Source organism: Micrasema longulum, unplaced genomic scaffold (assembly GCF_059751315.1).
Source record: "Micrasema longulum isolate JH-2025_06_02 unplaced genomic scaffold, ASM5975131v1 h1tg000857l, whole genome shotgun sequence".
In the NCBI taxonomy this organism is placed as follows: domain Eukaryota; kingdom Metazoa; phylum Arthropoda; class Insecta; order Trichoptera; family Brachycentridae; genus Micrasema; species Micrasema longulum.
The window spans coordinates 136,074-158,085 of record NW_028278049.1 but is presented as its reverse complement, the minus strand read 5'-3'; the positions used below and the strand labels follow the sequence as shown (position 1 = coordinate 158,085).

The 22,012-nt window shown below is 31.0% G+C and overlaps 1 protein-coding gene across 2 annotated transcripts; it reads right to left on the bottom strand.

Annotated features, from left to right (window-relative positions):
• Positions 1 to 5,633: 5,633 nt before the first annotated feature.
• Positions 5,634 to 15,224, bottom strand: LOC148278604 (mitochondrial glycine transporter-like). 2 transcript variants are annotated; one of them, XM_088231160.1, is made up of 6 exons: positions 14,812 to 15,224; positions 9,451 to 9,581; positions 9,253 to 9,340; positions 7,872 to 8,053; positions 7,128 to 7,303; positions 5,634 to 6,709 (listed from the first exon to the last, which is right to left on the bottom strand). In XM_088231160.1, exons 1-6 carry the CDS (start codon positions 14,893 to 14,895, stop codon positions 6,420 to 6,422), a joined length of 951 nt encoding a protein of 316 aa, XP_088087286.1. In that variant the 5' UTR covers positions 14,896 to 15,224; the 3' UTR covers positions 5,634 to 6,419. The 2 variants fall into 2 exon arrangements, with proteins under 2 accessions (XP_088087286.1, XP_088087287.1); XM_088231161.1 differs by lacking the exon at positions 14,812 to 15,224 and adding an exon at positions 9,689 to 10,436.
• Between the last annotated feature and the right edge of the window lie 6,788 nt (positions 15,225 to 22,012).

Here is a 22,012-nt window from a genome sequence, read left to right as displayed (position 1 = left end):
GTTTATTGTGTGTAATACTACCTGATCAAAAATAATTGTTGCACAGTGAAAAAACATTTTATGGTTACCAAATTGGGAGTTTAACCGGGAACCTTGCTTAAATCTTGTGTAGCCACTATGACGTCACTCGAGTGTACATAGAAAACAAGACTTATCGGGTTGTGGTCCCGTGGCTAGTGTCTCAGACTCACGGATCAAAGATCCGTGGTTCGAATCCCACTCTACCCCAACTTGATTTCCATTTTCTAATAGTGAGTTATTTACAACTCGTTGAAAATGGCCCTCAAAATGAAATATTTGCGTAAATTATAAGAACGCAAAATATTTATTTTTATTAAAAAAAAAAAAAAACCACTTGATATATCTCCCTTATTTTTATACATTATTTCAAATAGTTTATTAAACAGTATATTTTGTACAGTCCAGTCAAATCTTTAGTAAACCTATGCTTATGTGTGTGTGGCCGAACATTTTCAAATAAAATATTCTAGTGAGCCTATAAACACAAATGGAATTTGTTTACTTGGTTCTCTGACAGGCACTAACACATCAACATAGGGTTATTAAACATTCAAACGCACTGTATTACAATAATATGTTCAATTTTTGTTTTTAAATATCTGTATTGTTAGTTATGGTAGCCCAACTACCACTTAAAAATAATTTGGATATGTCTAACAAAAATAAAAATATCCATCTTATTTTTTAATTTATTCCATGAAATTTTAAAATGGTTTTATTTCCAAAATGGCATTTATCTTTTTGAATACATTATTAGAAATTATATAACATTTTAATGAATATTGTTATTTAAGTTTTAAGGTAACTTATATTACACTGGAGAACGATTATTAACAATTTCTGTTAAGTTTGATTTTTCAGCTGTTTTAAAATAAAATGCCAATTCTCAAAATTGTAGTTAATTTTCTTCTATCGTGTCAATTTTTTTCTCTACAGCTTATCTAAATATGACCACTCTCCGCTGGATCATAGGAAGCACTATTGCTCTCCTATTGGCCAAAGTATACCTACCTCGACTGTGGAGGTAGGTATACTTCAGCCATGGTCATCTATCCCCTACCAAAAAATCAATCGATAATTACGCAGTATCACCGATGACATAGCATTTGTACGAATGAAATTATACTTTGTAAACAGTATATTTAGTATTTCTTTTCGTTTATTCTTTGTACACATATTTCGTACGACTTTTATGATTAAAATATGGTACCCTGTAACATAAAAAGTTGACATGTTAGACAAAAATTGGGGTAATTTTTGAATTCCAAAGCCAAAAGTTAGTCAAAAACAAGTGTGAGATCTAAGTCAATGAAAATTGTGTTCCCCAATGTTAATGTTGTTGAATATTCACGTGTGCCTAATACCATTTTATATTTTGAAAATTATATAAAATGAACTCGTTTTGTGGGCTCATAAGAATCTTTATATAATATATTATAAACTTATAATATTAGAAATCAAACACTGATTTGAGTCTACTGAACACTTTATTTTATTTTTACAAATATAAAAATAAAAACTTTGCGACAATTGTTGTTTTTATATTTGTAAAAGTAAAATAAAGTATTCAGTAGACTCAAATCAGTGTTTGATTTCTAATATTATAGGTTTAAATATGGAGTTCTACAAAATAAACACCGAAGCAATCAATAATATATATTATAATTGATATAGGTACGGAAAGTGACTTTATTCTGTTATTTTTTTTTACCTGAGTTTGTCTCCGCAATAAATTTTACACATTGATGTGTTTTTCAATTAATCATAATATAAATGAGTAATAGCATTAGTAATAGCATAGTATTTTATGATATTTGTTGGCTAAACAGCACTTTAATTATAAAAAATAAAATATGTTTGTTAGTTTTGACCGCTTTTAATTTTTCACCAGGGTTTCGTCGTGATCAAGATCATAAGAACTGGTTGGAGGCTGAGCATTATCTATCTAATTTTAAGTTACACGAGTATTGCTTTGATTCCATTTATTTCTTTTTCTGTACTGATCAAACTTCTATCTACGATTTTCTTGGAAACATACGAAGTGTGTAAATTAAGTAATGGACGGGCAGGACTTAGAGGGATATGCCATCAGTGCAAGACGATAACTTTAAAGGGGACGATGTGCAACTGTATTTGTTATTGGAAAAAAGTAAGTGAAAATAAATCAGTCTCATTTCTTCATTTACACACCTTGTAATGATAAACATATTTTTATTTTTTATCAAATAAATGTATTATTTTTAAAAGCAGCTCTATTTACGTAATTTGTAATGTTTATATTGTAATTTAATTAATATTTTTTATACGTAGATCACCATATGTAAATATATTTCCTATGGATAAAGTAATCATGTTTGTTTAAAAAACAAACATGATTGGTTTGTCAATAAAACATAGTCCCAACATTTTAATGTACATATTATTATCAAGTACCAGTGCCTTCTATTGTAAAATTAGCTACCCAGTTGTCATTTTTAATTTTGCAAACAGATAATTTGGAATAAATTAGTTACAGCTGTATATATTTAATTACCATTATTAATATATACACTCTTGATTTACTGGAACAGGTGATTAAACAAAACCTTAATAAATGGTTAAACCTATGTTTTATAAAATGACATAATTATAATATACATATATAGCTTGGTTTACTAACTTATTTAAAGAAATATCGGTGGCAATCAATTGTATCAATAAGCTGAAATATGAAAATCGATTTTCACTTTACTGATTTAGAATTTTTACTTTAACCAATAATGTAAGTCAGAATTTTACATCTTTGGAGGGGTTTTATTATTGATGCAATTTGGATTTACTAACGCAGTAAGAACTGTGTTTGTTTTATTTTAGCAAATTCCTCCATGTAGGTAGGATAGGACAGATCGGTAGATTTCTGTCTCAAATAGGAGCCGAAGAATCTTTGTAAAATAAACCAGTCAGTCAACTACAGTTTACACTAATATTTTCAGAATTAAAATCCTAAAAATTAATATTTGACATTTTTTTTTAGTAATTGTTCTTTTTATCCAAAGAAAAGTAGGTATTTTTTTACTGAACCGTTATAGGATTATTTGTTTGGGCCTAGAAGTCACAAATCTATAATGTACTATTTTTAAAAACCCCGTTCATTAGTTTTTCTGAAAAAAATATTTTTAATGTAATGGTCTAGTCAAAATAACACCCAGCAAGTCAAGAATGCTCCCTATTTATCATAAGCAACCATATTTAAAAACCTTATTTCCCAAGTGGCCAAAACATTTTTTTTTAACATGTTTGCGGGCCGGCTTTAGCCGTCGAAACTGTATTTCTCATTTAGGAAATGACTGAAGTAATATATAATAAGAGGAGATATTGTGTGCCTGTAAAAAAGTCAGCAAAAAAGTGTCTCAGTGTGTTAGTTAAATAAGATTTACTTCAGACCATCAACTACGGTTTGATCTGAAGTGAAATATTATTTTTAAATAAGAAAGTTATGATGTCCATATAAGTTGGATCCTATGAGATAAAAGTTTCAGCGAACGTATTAACTGTGTAATATAATTTAACCCTTAATAACTTGATGAGGCTCTCTTAAAGCTTCAAAAGAGTTTTGAAAGTTCAATAAAAATTTAAACAGGTTTGCATGTTTTTTCAAAATATTTTTGTACCATTGTTGTCTTGAAGATAGGATGTATCGGGAAAATATACAATCCATATCAAAAGGCAAAAAACATTATAAAAACAGTATTTTTAGATATATTTATACCTCAGAATATTTTTTTCAATTAATAGTTTCAACTCAATTCCGACTAAAAAAAACACCCAACTCTCAAACTCTAAAAATGTAAGAAAAAATTGTTTGTAGTATAAAAATGTTTATTTTCAATAAAAACAGATTACATTTTTATGTTTTTTACAAACATGCATTTGTATAGGCACATAAATTCTTAATTTCTAATTAAAATTCCCAATAAAATTAATGTCAAACATTCATTATACAGTCAAGAGTTATATTATTCCTTATAACCGAGTGATATCCAATTTGCAGGACTCGCAACATTATTTGATGTGTGATTTCAGAGCAAAGGTCACAATTTTATCTCACTTTATGTAGACGTTTACATTGTAACTATCTGGATACAATAAACTACATAAATTATTTAACAATTGTGTATTGAACAAGTAAAAACCCCCACAGATTATGAAATATTCAAAAGAATGAAAAAGCAGGATTTAAAATAATATCTAAATGTCCAATGGATGTTCTTGTTACGTACATATTATTTTGATCTGAGAAAACATAGTTTTATTTTAAATTCGTGATATTTTATGCATGGCAAAACGCATTGTGGTTGATTTGAAATAAATACATTTTGTAACACAATTTCATTGCGTAATCGAGAGGTCAGAAAATTTATTGATATAAATAATACATATGTTTGAAGTTAAAACAAACTGCGCAGAAGTTTTTAAGATACTGACGAGACAAGTCGTGAACAAAATGTGGGAAGAGGCCAAAGATTATCAAACGCAGTTAATCTATGTTGGAATTATGTTTTTACCAGGATACGTTTCATCCAAAATAAATTTGAATGTATTATGTCATGTATTAATATTAATACACCCAAAATCTATTTTTACCGACTGCAATTATATTTTTTCTGTGTAGTAGTTATTTAGACTATATATAACTATAATACAAGAATAAAATCATCTCCGACCAGTATATAATATGTACAATAATTTGACAGTATACATCACATTAAAAATCACAGCAGAATGACCATAAAATATATGCAAAAAATTTAGTAAATATTCATAATTATTTCCCAATCCATCACACATAAAACTCTGTTCTAAATATTATTTAAATACCACTAAGCTATACAAAATTACAATAGCCTTAATATTATAGTGTTCAGTTCAATTAAATTAAAATGTAAATTTATATGAAATCAAGCATATTTTCTTTTTTAATTCCAATCTTAATTGAACGAAACTGAAGGAATATCACTGCATTTTAATGCATTCAAATCATTACTATTGTATCAATTTCAGTGTCAAATCAACCTTTGGATCATAGATCAAAATCGTATCTAAAATTGAAGAGAGTATATTAACTTATCTTTGGTAATTAACACTAATTGAGTGACACGCATTCAATAAGAGAGGCTAGATTTATAAAACATTTAACATCAATAAAATTCTGAAAATCAGAAAAAAAAACTTAAGATACCTACTTAAAAGTAATGACAGATCTTTTAATGGTTAATTTTTATTTGAGTTAATCATGGAAATCTTTTTTATCGAGTTAGATGAACATGATTCAAATAATATTACTGTTTCGAGTACATTGCTTGAACACCAATATTTCAAAGAATTACAAATAATCTAAATTAGAAATTATCATAATAATTGATTATTAAAATATATCCCAAATCACACAAATAATTTTAAGAAATTGAGCAATCAAAAACAACTCTGCGAAAAAGTAATAATAATTGTCATTACATCACACTTTAAGTGATGTTTGGAATCATCTTCATATTCCACTTATTAAGAGATTATTCTCCATTAACGTTAATGTGGGCTTGTAAAATATGTATTGTACATAAATATAAAACATTATCTTTTGATTCATATTATATTTCTCCAAGAATAACATTGTTTATTGCACATAAAAAATGAGTGTTTTGCAGCATAGAGTAACGTTTTTAATTTGATCTTAAAAATAATGTTACATAATGCACAAAAAAAGAGTTAATCATGTAAAGACAAACTTACTTTTAAAAATACTTTTTACACTGAAGTGAGCAAAGATTTTAAATAAGCAAGATTGAAAAAGATAATAGAGAGATGATGTACATAGTTCAACATGTACTTGCATTTATTTAGAAATTCCATATAAAACATTTACGTCTCATACTCGATGCCCAAATTGTTTTAATTGAAGTTTACATGAGGTGGTTGGCTAGAGAAACAGGCGGAGAAAATATTATTCGCATACAACACTCATTTGGAAGTATTGCTGCATATGGGTATAGCTATCTAGGCCGGTGATTAATAAAATACACTCAAATGGTCAAATTAGTCATGTAAACAAATAAATAAATCCATAGCCTGTGGATTGAACTGCCTTTTGACAATAGTTTGAGATGCCAAAGCTCAGGGTTTTACCCCATTGAAAAATCATGTGGTGAGTAACACTGGCAATAGTGCCAGTTTTATGTTTATCTATGGACTTTAAGTTGACAGATTTTGGGTTAATTCATCACTCTCTTTAAATCGTCTTTGGTTGAAACTGCTATTTCGGTCATTTGAGAAGTTCGTTTCACTAGTCACTTGAATCATGTTCCGTGATAAGTGACGAAACGCGGTGAATGGGAGATATTCTGAAATATAGTTTTATCTCGGTGTTACTTGAGTCCCGTGGACCGAGTGATCTGTTCATAGATGGTCCAGGCCATCGCGGTCATGAGGGTCCTCCGCAGCATCCTCGGCACAACTCCTCGCAGGTAGCCAGAGGCACCCTGGTTCTGGTTAATGTACAAGATGGCGCTGAGGATGGTGGGGAACTTATCGGGGTACAGCTGCATACGAGTCTTGACTACGTCTGCGGGGTTAGTGACCACCGATGCCAGAACACCGGCCACTATCCCACACGAGAAGTACAGGATGCTGGACTGAGTTGGAGACTGGAGCCATTCTGTTGAAGAAAATAATATTAAAAACGCTGCACATCTTAGGACATTCTGGAAACTTGTATTAATTATTCAAAGATAACATCAAGAGAAAAAAAAAATGATTGTATCCTACAGCCAAAACAAATTATATATGTTTCTTGGTGCAAAGTTTTGGTCGGTTGAAGTGGAACTAGGCAGGCCACATCGCTCAAATGTCTGATCATAGATGGATAAAGTTCCACATAAACAGATGTGTTCTGGAGTGGAAACCGAGGAACATAAAGTGCCAAGAATGCTTTAGAGAGAACTTTTAAGTCGGTCGGATGATATTTGATTTGACAGACGATGACCACAATTATTTGTGCAATTCTTCTTGTGAAAGCGAATAAAAATAAAGGAGGAAAGTAGACTCATTTTGTGTTACATAAAAGTGGTAATTACCTTTTGGAATGCTTTGCTTTCCCTTGGTGTAGAACATGAGATATAAGCCTGAGAAGGGTGCGTCTCTGGCTAGAGTGGCCCCGAGACCGCAATAGAGCCCTCGAACTCCCTCAGAAGCCCTAATGGAGCGAAACGCTCCCAAAACACTGTTATAACCAAACATTCCAGACTCAAATCTGTGAACAAAAAAAAACAACTTATTAATGTCAAAATGCCACGGTCTCCAAATGAATCTGAAGGTAAGTTGAGGTCAATTTTCTATTCTTACTGCATTATGAAGCAATGTTAGCCTTCTAGTACACATTATTTATTATGACTAGTAATTACAGTTTTTTAAGCACCACAATAAATAAATACCCAGGCTTGCAAAAAAATAACTTTCAATTATTGTGATCTCACCGGGATCCAGAATATCTGAGGCAAGCGTCTTGCCTACTACACACTTCCATGTCCTTATAGATTACTATTATCACGCTATTTTCCCGTGGGTGTAAGCACAGAGGATACAAAGCCACATAGGTCTATTTTGACATACGTTCCTAGCTTCTTTCATAAATCTTTTCATATAATTTGTCACACACCCTAAAATGGCAATAATAGCTGAAACATCGGAACAAATCTAACCTACATCAGATCACCCAAAAAAGATGGTACAGAATAAATTACAATTTTATTGTAGTTATTCATTCTACAGTCCCCATTATATGTAACCATTCGATCTAACAGATTGTATGTAATTATTACCTGGTCTTGATGACCGTGAATGGATTGAGTGTTATTCCAGTAACAGTCCTGGCGACTACACCCAGTCCGACAGTCTGCAGGGCCCCCAGTTCCTCTCCCCCCTGAGCGTCCATTGCCATCGCCTTCAGGAAGTGAAGAGATGAGAAGTACAAACCCACTCCGGGAACACAACGAGTGAGAGACTGCAACAAAAGAAACAAATGTTTAACTAACATTCATAAATAACCATAGGTATAGATACTACACCAAGAATAATGAAAACAGCATGGGTCACAAGAGAGTGCCTTTTTAATTAAATAGTAGTTTGAATATTCATTTTTCATTTTACAGTTTATATTAGGGATGCATCAACAAGCACTTCTGCAGATCGATACCAAAGCACCCTCTAAGTTGAAGCTACAAGTCCACAATCTTCTCTGACTCATATTGTGTGCATCCGGTTCGACAGCGGAATCTTATCTTATCCACTATCAAAGATGTTTCTGCAGTAGCTCTGTTTAAATCACGCCTGAAGAAACATCTTCCTTCTCTTCTTCAATCTCTCCCTTTTTTACCCCATTTTCCCATTGAAGACTAGTATCAATATCAATCAATTTTATACGTACATATTGCTAGTTGTATTTTTGTATCTATTATATTTTAGCTGATTTATCATTTACTTTACCTCGAAAGTTTACTAGTTTTTCTTATGCTTACAAATGGAGAAAAAAAACAATGAAAAATACCTTTCAAATGTATTATTTTCTGTCGCTAACTGCCGTCTTTTTTTATCAAATAGATAACAATTATTTAAAATGTGAGGATCATAGTTGATTTGATAAAATTAAGCAGTCAACAGACCCAAAAGATAAGATTTACAAAGTCTGATAAAATATTTAAATACGTCATGATATAATTATTGAAATAAAATTGCTGAAACTATGTGAACAAGCTATCTTTAGTAAATTATGAATTATCTCAAATTTAAACAGAACACAGAATTTTATCAATAGCTACATATATTTAGTGTTGACTGATATAAATTTCTTGGATACCTAACAATAATAAATTTATATTTTAAATATATTGTGGAATACACATTAATAAATTATTAAATAAACAATAAGAATGCACGTTATAAAAATGTATTTGTCCATTGTTCCAAATAATTTCACATTTATACATTACATTGTATTCAATTTATTTAAATTGAGTTAACAATATTGAGTAAGATTTGCATTTATTACAGTAATTTTTATTGAACACTATGGATGCATATATTTTTTTAAATGTGTTTCATTATCTGTGCCGTCGGAAACGTTGAAAAAGGATGAGGTGTTTTGTAGAAAAATTTCATCATACTTTAATCAGTACTAGATAATTAATTGCATCACAAACTTACCGGTGTCATACCACGCCATAATCCTGCAATATGATCCTGCCTTACTATATTGGTAAATACATTTATGAATCCATTTTGACTGCGACCTCTGAAAAAACAGTCAATGATTAGTCTCAAATATATTCTTATGTAAATTATGCAAAACTGAAATTTTGAAGTATGTTTGCAGTTATTTTAGTATTATAACTTAATACTTACACAACAGCTGTCTGCACAGGAATAGCCAAATTCTGTAGCCTTGTCTTAACAAGATCTAGCGGTTGAAATAGAACTGTGCTGAATGTTCCAGAAACAGATCCCGCCAGGAATGCCTTAAGCACTGGGTGAAGCTAGAACAAATATAAAATGTCTCTTAGTTTCTAGAAAAATCACATTACAAGTCTGTTGACTCGAATATTTAAAGGATGTAAAGGTGATAAGAGGAATTTACACTTACAGCTGTATCCATCTTTTTTGGAAGGTTAGATTTTGATTCTCCAAAAGCAAATAATATCAATTTCGTCAGGTATTATACCCTCTCAATTAAGTCTGGTAATTTTTTCCAGATGCTGAATGAATCGAGGAAATTTTCAAAGATATTTCGAGTTCTTTCAAAAAATTAAAAGGTTGAAATAAGTCAAAGCGTGGACTATCAGTCGAAGCTCATTCAATCGGGAGTAAACACAACTCCAAAATGCCTTTTGCGCTTGGTGTGCTTGAACTGCAAGAAAGCTGTCAATATTAAGAAGCATACGTCTTTAGACAGGTGCTTTAAATATAACAGCTGGTAACAGTGATCGTATCCGAATAGTCGGAATAGTAGATTGGGTTCACTCGGAATAGACTGATATGCATTTTGTCCACTGATGAATCTGAGATAAAATACATGAAAATTAAATTCAATGTACGACACTTTTGATTGACAAAGTCTTTTGGGAAAACGTAGCGCTGCGTTCTTTTAAGAAAACTTTTTCGCTTTTTCAACTGTTTTCAAATGTAGTTCTTCGTGGCGGTTTTTCGTAATACTTTGCTCTAGCACAGGTCTCGTGTGAGTGAACACACTAATAATTTAAATCCTTCATTGAGAAGCGATACAATTAAATCTGGTTCTTAACTATTTTCGAAGTCTAAACAACTCAAACAGCGAAGGATCGCGACGGATAATATAAAGAGGGTGGTACTGGCACTAGGTTTGAAATCAAACTGAATATGTTCAGAGTTTCCGAGTTTATATAAACAGCGAGTCTCTTATCTCTAGCGCCAACAGACACTGAGGCCCAGCACAGCACAAGAGGGGGCGGTCAGAGATCAAACTCACTACTGAACCGTAACAACTTCATTTTAATTTTCTATTTATGCAAACACAGTTGCGTGGCTTGGAATAAAAGAGGTCATTTTACATATATTCATTTAATTAATTCGAGGAATATTAATTGATGTAAAAATCACATATTACTTCGCAACAAGAGAAAATCCAAAGGTTTTTGTTTTATTTTGGGTATCAATGTGAGTGAGCCGTTTGACTTCTTGATAATAAAATACACTGAATAAATATTTCATAAAGATAAGTAAAATACACGCAATAAACAGTTCATGAATTTTAAATAGAAAGCTATGCGTACAGAAAGATAAGATAAATTGACAATAATTGGAGAATGAATTATGCGGAAAAATTTATAAAATCGCACAGACAGCGAGCCACTCACCTGCATTGTAATTTTTCATTGCGGTCAAAATATTTTTCGTGGCATTTATGAACTTGAATACTTAAATCATTACCATAAATGAAATGAATGTACAATAGTGGTATATTTCGTACCAACGATACTGTAATTAATACGATCGTGGGAATATTACAGTAAATGCCATTTTAGAAATAACTTGTTTGGTGACATATCTAGCTGAAACTGCTGGCAATGTTGATTTAACTGTCCAATAAATTCTGGTTTGTGCTTAAATGATTTATTAATTAACATAAACAGAATAGTGAATATTATTTCTGACAGACATAATGACGGACAACAAATTTTTGACACTAGGGAAATACAAAAAACAATACTTCTGCTCCCAAAGAAAAAAACAAATTACAAACAAAGGCACTATACTTTTCTGGCCCCTAAGCTATACAACTTTTTAAGCAAGGACATATTGGTGGACAAAATGAAAAACAATATTTTCAATGCTCGAGTCCATAAACGGATTGCTAAAAAAACTAGACAGGAAGCTGAGGAATATGTTTCATATATCAGAATATAATTTTAATTTCTTGAAAGTCTTTTCTCGTTTGATTGATGTTATGTTATGTTATGTTTTAGAATCTTTTTTCATATTTCTTTTGAATTTTTACAAAACAATGAATGCGAAAGTATGCACAATTATTTATAAAATAAATAATACACTGACACTCCGGAACGTGCCTGTGGGACAGTGGAGTGGCTACATCCCTAAATAAAAAGGAAATTATATTGAATGTATCTATTGTATAAACATGTTCTTTTATAAACCATGTATTTGTATTCTATATTGGCTAAAGTAAATAAAATATTTATGATATTAATTATTCACTTCAAAGAGTAGTGATCTTAAACCAGCCAATGACAGGTTATAAGCTTTGTAAAGATAGTTTTCTATCCCTGTTAAAACTTAATTTTAATATTGTAAATATCATGAATATTTTTATTCTCAATGAAACGATTGCATGTTATATCATTGTCTATGAATTGTACCACTATCTATTACAGTAATAATAAATCGACTGAATGAGTCCGTCAATAAATAAATACATATCAAGGGCAACATATGTGTGATAGTGACATTGATAGACAAACTACAAACAAATCATAGCTTAAATTAGTTAACTACGTATTTTTTAAATGCAAAATCACTAAATTAAAATGGACATGACAACTGGTTTCAGAACACGATTGTTTCTTTGTCAAGGCGTAAACTAAACAAAATTAGTCTTACTAAAGCTTTGCACTGAATTACAAGTATAATACATCTGCAGACATGTGTTAGGTGTTTCATGTCCAGACTAAAAAAGTTTAAAAAACGATTTTTCACAAAGACCTGATTTAAAAAAAGGTTTTTACAGCCCCATAAAAAATGAGAAAAAATACCACATAATGGTGATTATTTGTGAAACCAATAATGTTCTTTTATAAATAAAATAAATCTTTATCCCTGAGGGTATTTACAATGGAAAGTCAACAGAGTTATTTAAATTGTCCATAAAGTAAAATTTTCTGTGCAAAAATGTGTATATTTGTATGAAAATTTAAAACATCTTTGTCGGTAACCCGTAATTGAATATCTTTTTAAAACATCCATTTAATTTTACAAGCCGGCAGAGAAAAGATGATAGAGCGACCTGGCCAAAATGTAATCTCTTAGACAAATGTGTGGGAAATCAATGTATGACAGGGTTACAAATGATGAAATCAAACGGGATAAATAAAGGGGTGATGAATCTTAATGAAATTCATCAAAGTTTAAACCAGCACTTGTCTATAAGGATTAAGACATACACAAAATATTGTTGTTAAAAACCATATTGTTACAAAAATATACTTTTTACTCGGAGTCACACTTTTTTCTCCCAGATACAAAAATAAGTGAGAATTACTGATTAGAGTTAAATAATAAATAGATTATTACACAGTGTAGCACTCGAGATTTGGTATTGATGAGTCTAAAAACAAATAATGCTATCCCTGTTGTATGTATCAAAACATAAGTAAATTATTTGTCATGGCTAATTTTCTATTCAGCTAAATCTAAATTTTATTTTTTATATTTTGGAAACATAAAGTAGCTACATGAAATAAATTGCAGGTATACAAATGAAACTTATTTTTAAATGGACCAGTGATGTTTCCATGTAAGTATTTGAATGCATGCTCACGCTCAATTATGATGATACGATAATATAATAATCTATTTTATTATATGATTAATTTAAAAGAAAACAATTAAGATACGAGTAGACGTTAAAAACAATACAAATTTAGGTATTGATAGATATTTCAACATAAATATGAAGAACATATTTGAGTCTAGCTGTTTTTGTATAAAGTGAAATATTAAGATCTTACTAGCAGGAAACAGTCGGCTATCGCCGACTGTTACATGGTAGGAAATTTGGCCCTTCAGGCATCAGTTGATTAGGATCCGAGCACCTAGAAATATCACCACTTTGGGCCTCACAATTTATTTTTTGGTGTTTGGAGTAATCTAAATGTAATAAAGATGAATCTGTCACTCAAAATAACGCTACCAAAACCACACAAAATTCACAGACATATTAGAATATCTTTGCAAAAGTTTCCATTAGTTAGCGATTAATATGAAATAGTAATTTAAAATAGTAACCTGGGCCTTAATGAATCTGTCCTCGTATTATTACTGCTGAATAGAATATTTGGCTACATAAAACTATTCTTTTTTTAGTTTTCCAGACTTCAACACCTGCGCTGCCATAATATATTTTTTTAACATTAACTTATAAACTAAATAGCTTCTTTCTCTACGTTTTTTATGGCTTTTATACCTTCTAACTGGGGTGTTCCAGCCAGTGTCAAGTTTTTTAATGTTTTTTTTTGTTTATTTAGATATTTACACATAATATGTTGGTGTACTATACAAGTTAGTGTTAGTATTCAATATTTAGAAAACTTTACTAGATATTTACATAGAATTTTAAATACATGTTTATTGAGTGGGGACAAGAGAGTTGGAATATGAGTAGGGAATGGAATGTTAATATCAGAGGTCAGATAAGAAAATATACTTAAATATGCATATTTTCATTATTATTTAGGAACAATTACAAGTGATACATTCATAATCACATACAAATAAAGCATTACTAAACCTTTTGTAATTATTCAAATCATGCAAAATACTAAAATTAGAAAAGGGTGTTGTGACGGTTTGGATATGATCAAATCTAGCACTTAAAGAGGATATGCAGTGCCAGACAATTTTTATGAATAGGTATTAGACCATTTTTTTCTGTCACTCTCTCGCAAATACTAAAACTGCACGTCGGACTGAGCATTCCTAACTAAAATCAACAAAATCGACGTTATGTTGTCCCATTTTCCGCACACCAAAACTGAACCGATTTGGTTGTTTATTTAGAAAAAGAATCAGAATGAAATTTTCTGTGTCGGTACCTTTTCCGTTTTTCTAAATTATTTCGCGTATTTGTTATGCAGGTGTTATGTAGGCGGCATTTGGTTTTCACTAAGTAATATAGACAGCCTTCATACTGTTGAATGTGGCGTTTGCTATTCCTAGCCGCACTCCCAGTTCTTTTTGAAAGCTGCCATTTTCAGTAACATATACTCCCAAGTATTTAATACAGCTAATACATACAGTTCTATGAAATGTGATAATGCATGTTTTCTATCATGGAAAAACAAAATTAATTTTATTCCACGAAAACAAAGACGTCAAATACAACATTATAAAAATAAGTAGACGTTTTCCCGATAACATTAATGTTTGTATAGCGCTACGGGGGGGAGATGTCTGCAGACGTAGACGTTTAATAAAAAAATACAAAAACTAACTTACGTCATGTCGATTTATCTTTGAGGGGTCAGCAATTGGTGGGTCAGGCGATAAATCAAGAGGAAGGCCTTCCACGGTCGTCGGCATACTCTATACTTGGCCTGGATAATTTAAAAATCGAGTCGCATTCATTATTTTATTTGTTTTGACCAATTTCGAAATTGCAGGTTAAGTGTATTAACAGATGTTTTTTTATTGAAATCGCAATTTATCATAATTTAATTATATTAATTCGTGAGCAGTAAGCTATTTTTAAGGGAATCTGTTTATTAAGAACTGTTGACATTGCTTAATAGATAGTTAAATATGCTAAAAAATATTGGCATTTAGCACTGCAAAAATCGATATTGCACAATATTTTTTGACGTTTTAGTTTGGCAGGCGACATTAGATGATAACTGATAACCATAGACTACAAACGGTGAGCAGTGCGATAAAAATATTTGAAAAGTGCCGCCCCGTGAAAATATTTTTGTTCTTTTTTTTGTCGATATTAGATAGAAATTAATATTTACAAGATAGTTGGATGCTTTTGATCCTGATTCATGGCTTTTAGATTTGCTTATTCACTTTTGAAAAAAGTCCTCCATCTCTGTTGAAATATCAATAAATCTTAAAATAGCATTTACACGTGGACAAAACAATATTGTTGTGTTCCAGAATCCTACTTATTGTCTGTTATTTGGAGGACAGGACAATGGACTAATACATTGTCCCAGAGATAGACAGGTGAGCTATCTCTGCGGACAATGAATTTCCCTGACCACAGCGCCCGGCCACATTGTCCTAGTGTGAACGCGCACGGACAGGACTGTAGAACAATAGCGACTTGCTCGGGGTGTGCGTGTCACTGCCGCGCTTTTTTTCTGCGAAAATGTATTTTTCCTATTGATTTCCAATACATCTTGGTATAAAAAAAAGTTTTTGCGACTTTCAAGTGTGAACTATAGCTGATTTTTTTTGTCCCAGTGTTCTATCATGCGCAGTCAAGGCTATTTACGAAGCTGGGACACGATAATATTGTCCTAGACTAAGCTACTAACCAAACATAATTTGGACAAATACAATAGGGATATAAAAGATATTGTTGATGACATAGGTTGATGATTTACCTTATTTTATTATGCAATACTATCATTGACCGATTAGTACACAATATTATTACCTAATGAAATACGATTATAAGGAAAAAATGTAATCAGTTACCAACAGGGTTAGCGCTATGTGGTATGGAGCTTAGCACATTTGTCTTCTATGCATGTGATACATAGTTTGATTTCAACAAGGTGGATACAAAATATTAAAATACATGTATAAATGTATTTGAAATAGTTTAACTCATTCACCGTGGTGCTCTCATACTTTTGAGGCTTGACAGTCACTTCTCCACACACGGTTGTCTAGACTATTCACACAGTTGGTTCGCTAATTTGGTTATTCAATGTGTGAAACAGGTCATACCTTCTGTCGCACTTCTCAAATGACAGTAGTGAAATGAACAATTTAGAAAATTACAAATTTATAACAAATACATGTAAAACCCAACAAATATTTAATATTGAGAAATTCCATTATTAGGTTATTCACCAAAATCAAATTTATCTAGACCTATACACTATTTGGAGAATAAAAATGCATAGTTTGTTTTAAAGCGGCTTTGAAAATTTAAGAATTAAAAAAAAAGAGGCAAGATATGCTTATTTGGAAGTAAATCAAACAAAAACATAGAAATGGTGCCTTGTGGATAAATTCTGATGACATATTCGGATTCAGTAGGCCAAATTCATAAGAATCAGTGATAATTATTCTTTTAACAAAATCACTGTTGTTCAGTGTTATCTTTCTATTATTATTTCTGCTTTTTATCTTTTACCAAATACATTCTTAAATGATGAAAAACTATAAATTTTTCATCATATTTTAATCTTCATCGGTATTTCCATAACAAACTCATATGGTCATAATATTGTTTCCTTATGTTTACAAAATTACACACTCTTCTGTTGATCTTGTATGAAATCAAAGTTCAATGACGTAAGTACATCTCACGTTGCCTAAACTATTTACAAAACCTTAAAAACAAAACTTAGCACTGATAAGCGACCCCCAGCAAACAATTTTATCTGTTTTCAATTTGACATAAGACCTTCAGATAAACTTGCTGGGGACTATTTTCTCAGCATTCAATAACATTATATCAAAGCTCAGATTTTTTATCGTAAGCATATCAATACCAAGATAATAAAATATGCGTTGTTTATAATACGGATCGCAAATTCGCTGTTGTCATCCAGAAAGAAGTTGATAATTTTTTTTTATGTCAACTCAAACTATCTTGAACAGGGTTGGCAGGTTAATTGCAATTACCCAAGAATATTTTATTATTTATGAATCATATTTTGAGCATATAAATAATTAACTTCTTTGTGTTATTATCATATGGCTTTGACAACAATTTATATAAATAGTTTTTAAGGGTTTTATAAAAAACGGTATAATGTATTTGAGAATATTATTTAATAAATTACTTATGTTTACTCCAGTCACACACATGTACCATTTTTCGTAAAACTGTTACATTGCACTGAAGTATTTGTTTGTTAATGATAACTAAATTGAAATTATTGTGAGTAAGGCTCCGCACCAATAAAGTTATGTTAAATTGTTCAACCCAATTACAAATACAAGACAGAAAAAATTCAAATAATGCATTTTGAAACCTGTAAACAAATAATAAGTACCTACCTAATAAGATTTTATTATTTTTTATTTAGTACTCAGTGAAGATAGAAAAAATATTAAAAAAAAAAATAGATAGAAATATAATACAACAAACCATCACGCCATTTTCTCTTAGGTGTAGGCAGAGAGGATAGAATGCCATATCACTCTGTCTTTGCATGAAGACCTCGCTTCCTCAACATTCATACATCTTCTCATACACACACTCCAACTATTCTTACTCTTGACAAGCCCATCTTCAAGCATTTGTTGGATTTGATTTAATATTATACAATAACAGTTAAAATCAAAAGAATTGAAGTAATACGAATATAGTTCGAACATAATATGTTTATTATGCAGAATATTGCATACTATGCAGAGTAGTGAAAGTTTCACAGTGTGTAAAGTAGCCATTTAAATGAGCAAATGATAAGCCATACACAAGTCCTGTAAATGCCTAAAGTTCCATATTTCAAATGGTCAGCGCGTTTGCCTACCATGCAAAAAGTCTCATGTTCGATTCCCAACATGGTTGAAATAAATATTTTTTTTAAGAAGGTGTTTTAATACAATAATATTTTATAGTTCTTAGACTGGCACCTTAAGCGTAAGACTGATCTTCTTAGCTTCGTGTAACGAAAAATAATCAAGATACGTTGCTGTTGGTCGGTGGACTAATGCCTTATGCACACTGGGTGCAGAAAGGGAATTATTAATCAATGAAATCTATGTAGGTATATTGTTATTTTTATTTGTTTTCTATTAAAAAAGGTGTGTACATTATGACGTCAATATTTCTATCAAATGCTGATAAGATTACAAATATTCACTATCTTATGATGATTCTTTATAAAGATAAAAGCTGAATTGTTCAAACAAATGGAAAAACACCTTGCGAAAAAACATGGAATGACGTTAACTTCTGTTATTGTGTATAAACTGTATGAATAATATCATAACATGTTTATGACGTATAAGCAAAAAAATATTTCAAGATAATTAAGTAAATTAATGGCAAAAGATTTTAAATGATAAAAGATATGACGTCTACTTTTTCTAGGTTTTTAAGAACAACAAAACGGCTCCAAGTTGGCATTACCTCACATTGACGTTACATGTCATTCCCGCTGAGTGCGCTCCTAACAAATACGTGTACAGAAAACTATTTAAAACTGCTTGATGTGAAGTAGACTCAAGAGTGACTTGATGACTTGGGGGCCACATGAACTGAAGTAATCTCTTATGATAGAGAAAATCCAAAAAAAGTTTCTGAGATATCTCTACATGAGAGAGTGCTACTTGACCGAGTTTCTCCGGGGTATGCTTGGCTACAACAGTTTAGAGACTAGAAGGAATGTGTATTTGACTACACATTTTTATCGATTGTTGTGCGGTATAGTTGTTGATCCTGAGATTATGATGAGCATAAGTTTGCAAGTTCCTGATATAATTATGTAATCATAAGACAGCGTCAGCATAGATTGTTTCATATTTCAATATACAGGACCAACCTGCCTGTTTTCAAACAGCCCTTCCGGGCTACCGCTATGCTGAACAATATTGCTCTGGATGGTTTTTCGGAGCAGGATTCTTCTACTACAAGAGTCTTTTTATATTTAAAAAAATAAATTATTTACATATTAATTTTTTTGCACCACAACAGGCCAGGAGGCCTATTACAGTGGTGAATTACATCACAGAGCACCCAGGCTTGAGAAAAATCACATTTTAATTTTTGTGTTCTCACCGGGAATCGAACCCGGAACCTTCCGTGCGTAAGTCAAGCGTCTTGACCACTACAACACGGAGGCCGCCATATTATAATATTACACACACAAACTTAAATTTAAGTTTGTAATGTAGATATTATTAATGAAATAAATTTAATTTAATTGTATACATGTATAGCGTGGTAATGCAATACGAATTGTTTGTTCCACGGGTAAGTCTCATTTTCAGGTAATTCAAAATATGCATATTTTAAACCATTTTTGACAATTTATCAGATGTCGAACAGAAGAAATAAAAATACCTTTACGATAGTAATTTCTTATAAATATATTTTTTTAAATTAATTGAATTGAAAAACCGTATTCTTCAAAATAATACCAAGTTTGATTTTAAATACAATTCCATCAAAAAATATTTATAGAATAAAAACATATAACTTTACAGATTTGAGAAAAAATATTTTATTTACTATGGAGAATCAAAAACATGAAAAAAGTCATGAATGCAGAGGGATGTATGGGTAGGAAACCATATGTTTAAAAATACTATGTTTTTATGGATATTTTTTGATAAAATTTCAGATTCTATCATTTTGATAACCGAAAATGCCTGCTTAATGCGTAGATGAAAATACGAAACAGCTTATAGAAAAAAATAAGTGAAACAAAATGAAGAAGTTTGATTTGTACTTTGTAAAAAAAAATATTATTAATTATGATTAAATCAGATATATTTTGGAACAAATTTTCATATATCTATTTTAGGTATATAATTAAAACAACACACATTTATTGCTTATTACCATTAAAATAAAACAGATAAATATAATTATAAAATCCTTGTTACTTTACTGACCCAAATCAAAGTAAATAATTCAATTTCCTCCTTATGGTTCCATCACATGGGTCAGAAATCTGTAGAATGCTGGTCGGATTTTAAATCTGATAACACAGAGTTTTATAATATACAGTTGGGTAATAGTATCGATACTTGTTTGATTCTGACTGTGTTTCCACTCCATATCAAGTATGGAGGACTTCTGAGATCAAGACACAGGATGATAGCAGGCGAATCTCTAAGAGATTGCGAGTAAGGAACACCAGAATAAGAGAAATAAGGGAGGCTGAAGACATCGTAAGATGAAATAGACGGCGAAGGAGGGACTGGAACCTTGTAAAGTAGGTAAGCATGGTTAAAACTCTTGGAAAGCATCCTCCCGGCCTCTGCTTAGTGAGGAATTTCAGCTCTACGAAAAATTGGATACAAAAATGTTTTCTTATGTGCGGTAAAAATAAGAACAAAAAATTATACTGCAAAGTTTATTGAAAATATACAAAAAAAAATATTAAAAAATATTTTAATAAAAACGAACTTCTTTGAACGACGTCACTAGTTCATATGAATCAACCAATGATAAGAGAGTTGTTGAAGATTTTCGGTGTCTTTAGCGCCAATGAACCAATCGGCAGAACTAACCGAGAAGAAGGGGTAGAGAACTTGAGACGTCCCACGCGGATTAATTTCAGAAATACAAAACTTCAAAAAATCATAGCGCTGATAATACAATCACACCCATCCTGCTTGTGCAAAAGCACACTATTCCTCTGAGACGTTTGAATATACTCAATTATTGCTGATCAAACCAATTGGTCAAATATTTTCAGTTGGTGTAATAATTAAGCTAAATGAATCTCACCCATATCAATAAAGGTTTCAGCTCTTTTACCTCACAAAAGTCAACATGTAGAAAAATTGAAAAAATACTATGGATGTTTAAACTGCAAAGGGCTCTGCCAGTCTGAAACAAAGAAAGAGACTTTAGAAGAACTACCTCATCAAAAATCAAGACTTCGAAGCGCAAAAATCACTGTTACTTCGCATTTAAAAAAAATTAAATTGTATTGCTTTTTGATTTGTAGAATTTTTGTTTGTTATTTTTTTTGGTTTTATGATGAAAAAGTTCAGTGCTACCGAAAATTAGCTACAAAAAATGTTTTCTTTCATGCGGTAAAAATTAGAGAATTTAAATTTAAATTAGATCATGGCGAAGTTTTCTGAAAATCTATAGAAAAATTAATAAAAGTTTGTTTTAATAAAAATGAACTGCTTTAAAACGTCACAAGTTCTAGTAAACAGCAGTTAAGAACAGCCAATCAATTATGTGTTTTGATATATTTCCGGTTTCCAGGAAACCATGTTTAGTGTGTTTTTATATGCACGGGGGGATTTATTTTTAAAATACTTTTATAATTTTATTTTTTTTAAAGTAAAAAAATAAGTATTGTGTGAAGTGATCACTTAAACCAGTCAATGATAGGTCTTAAGCTCTGTAAATGCCTAGACTAACAAAGGGTTAATAATAAACCCTCTCGAAAATGTTGTCCACTCCATTATGATGTATGTCAGACAGTATTTGTGGATTAGAATTCTGTGCAGATTGCTGAACAATTTTCGTTCTGCTTTCAAATCCATGTAAAACGGCCATTAGTTTACATTCCATTAATTAAAAAAAAAACTGATTTAAGAAATATTCACAATGTTATTTTTGTAAAATATTTTAATATCGGGCTAGCAATATCCTTTAGTTTGTGTCTTGCAAAATTCGTACCTAACCAAAACATTTAATATCTTCACAAGGTTAATTCTTCTTGACATTTCATCTTTTTGGGTCAACAGTTTACTGTATGTACGTGACACATGATAAGAGATAAATAATTTTAATGTTGTGAGACAATAATTTAAAAGTCCA

Excerpts from the sequence above, each read along its gene's own strand:
- LOC148278604 (XM_088231160.1), bottom strand. The coding sequence starts at position 14,895 with ATGCCGACGACCGTGGAAGGCCTTCCTCTTGATTTATCGCCTGACCCA. Across the intron at positions 9,582-14,811 it reads CAAAGATAAATCGACATGAC|CTTCACCCAGTGCTTAAGGC; the intron begins GTAAGTTAGTTT and ends TATTTGTTCTAG. Across the intron at positions 7,304-7,871 it reads TTCACGGTCATCAAGACCAG|ATTTGAGTCTGGAATGTTTG; the intron begins GTAATAATTACA and ends TTTTGTTCACAG.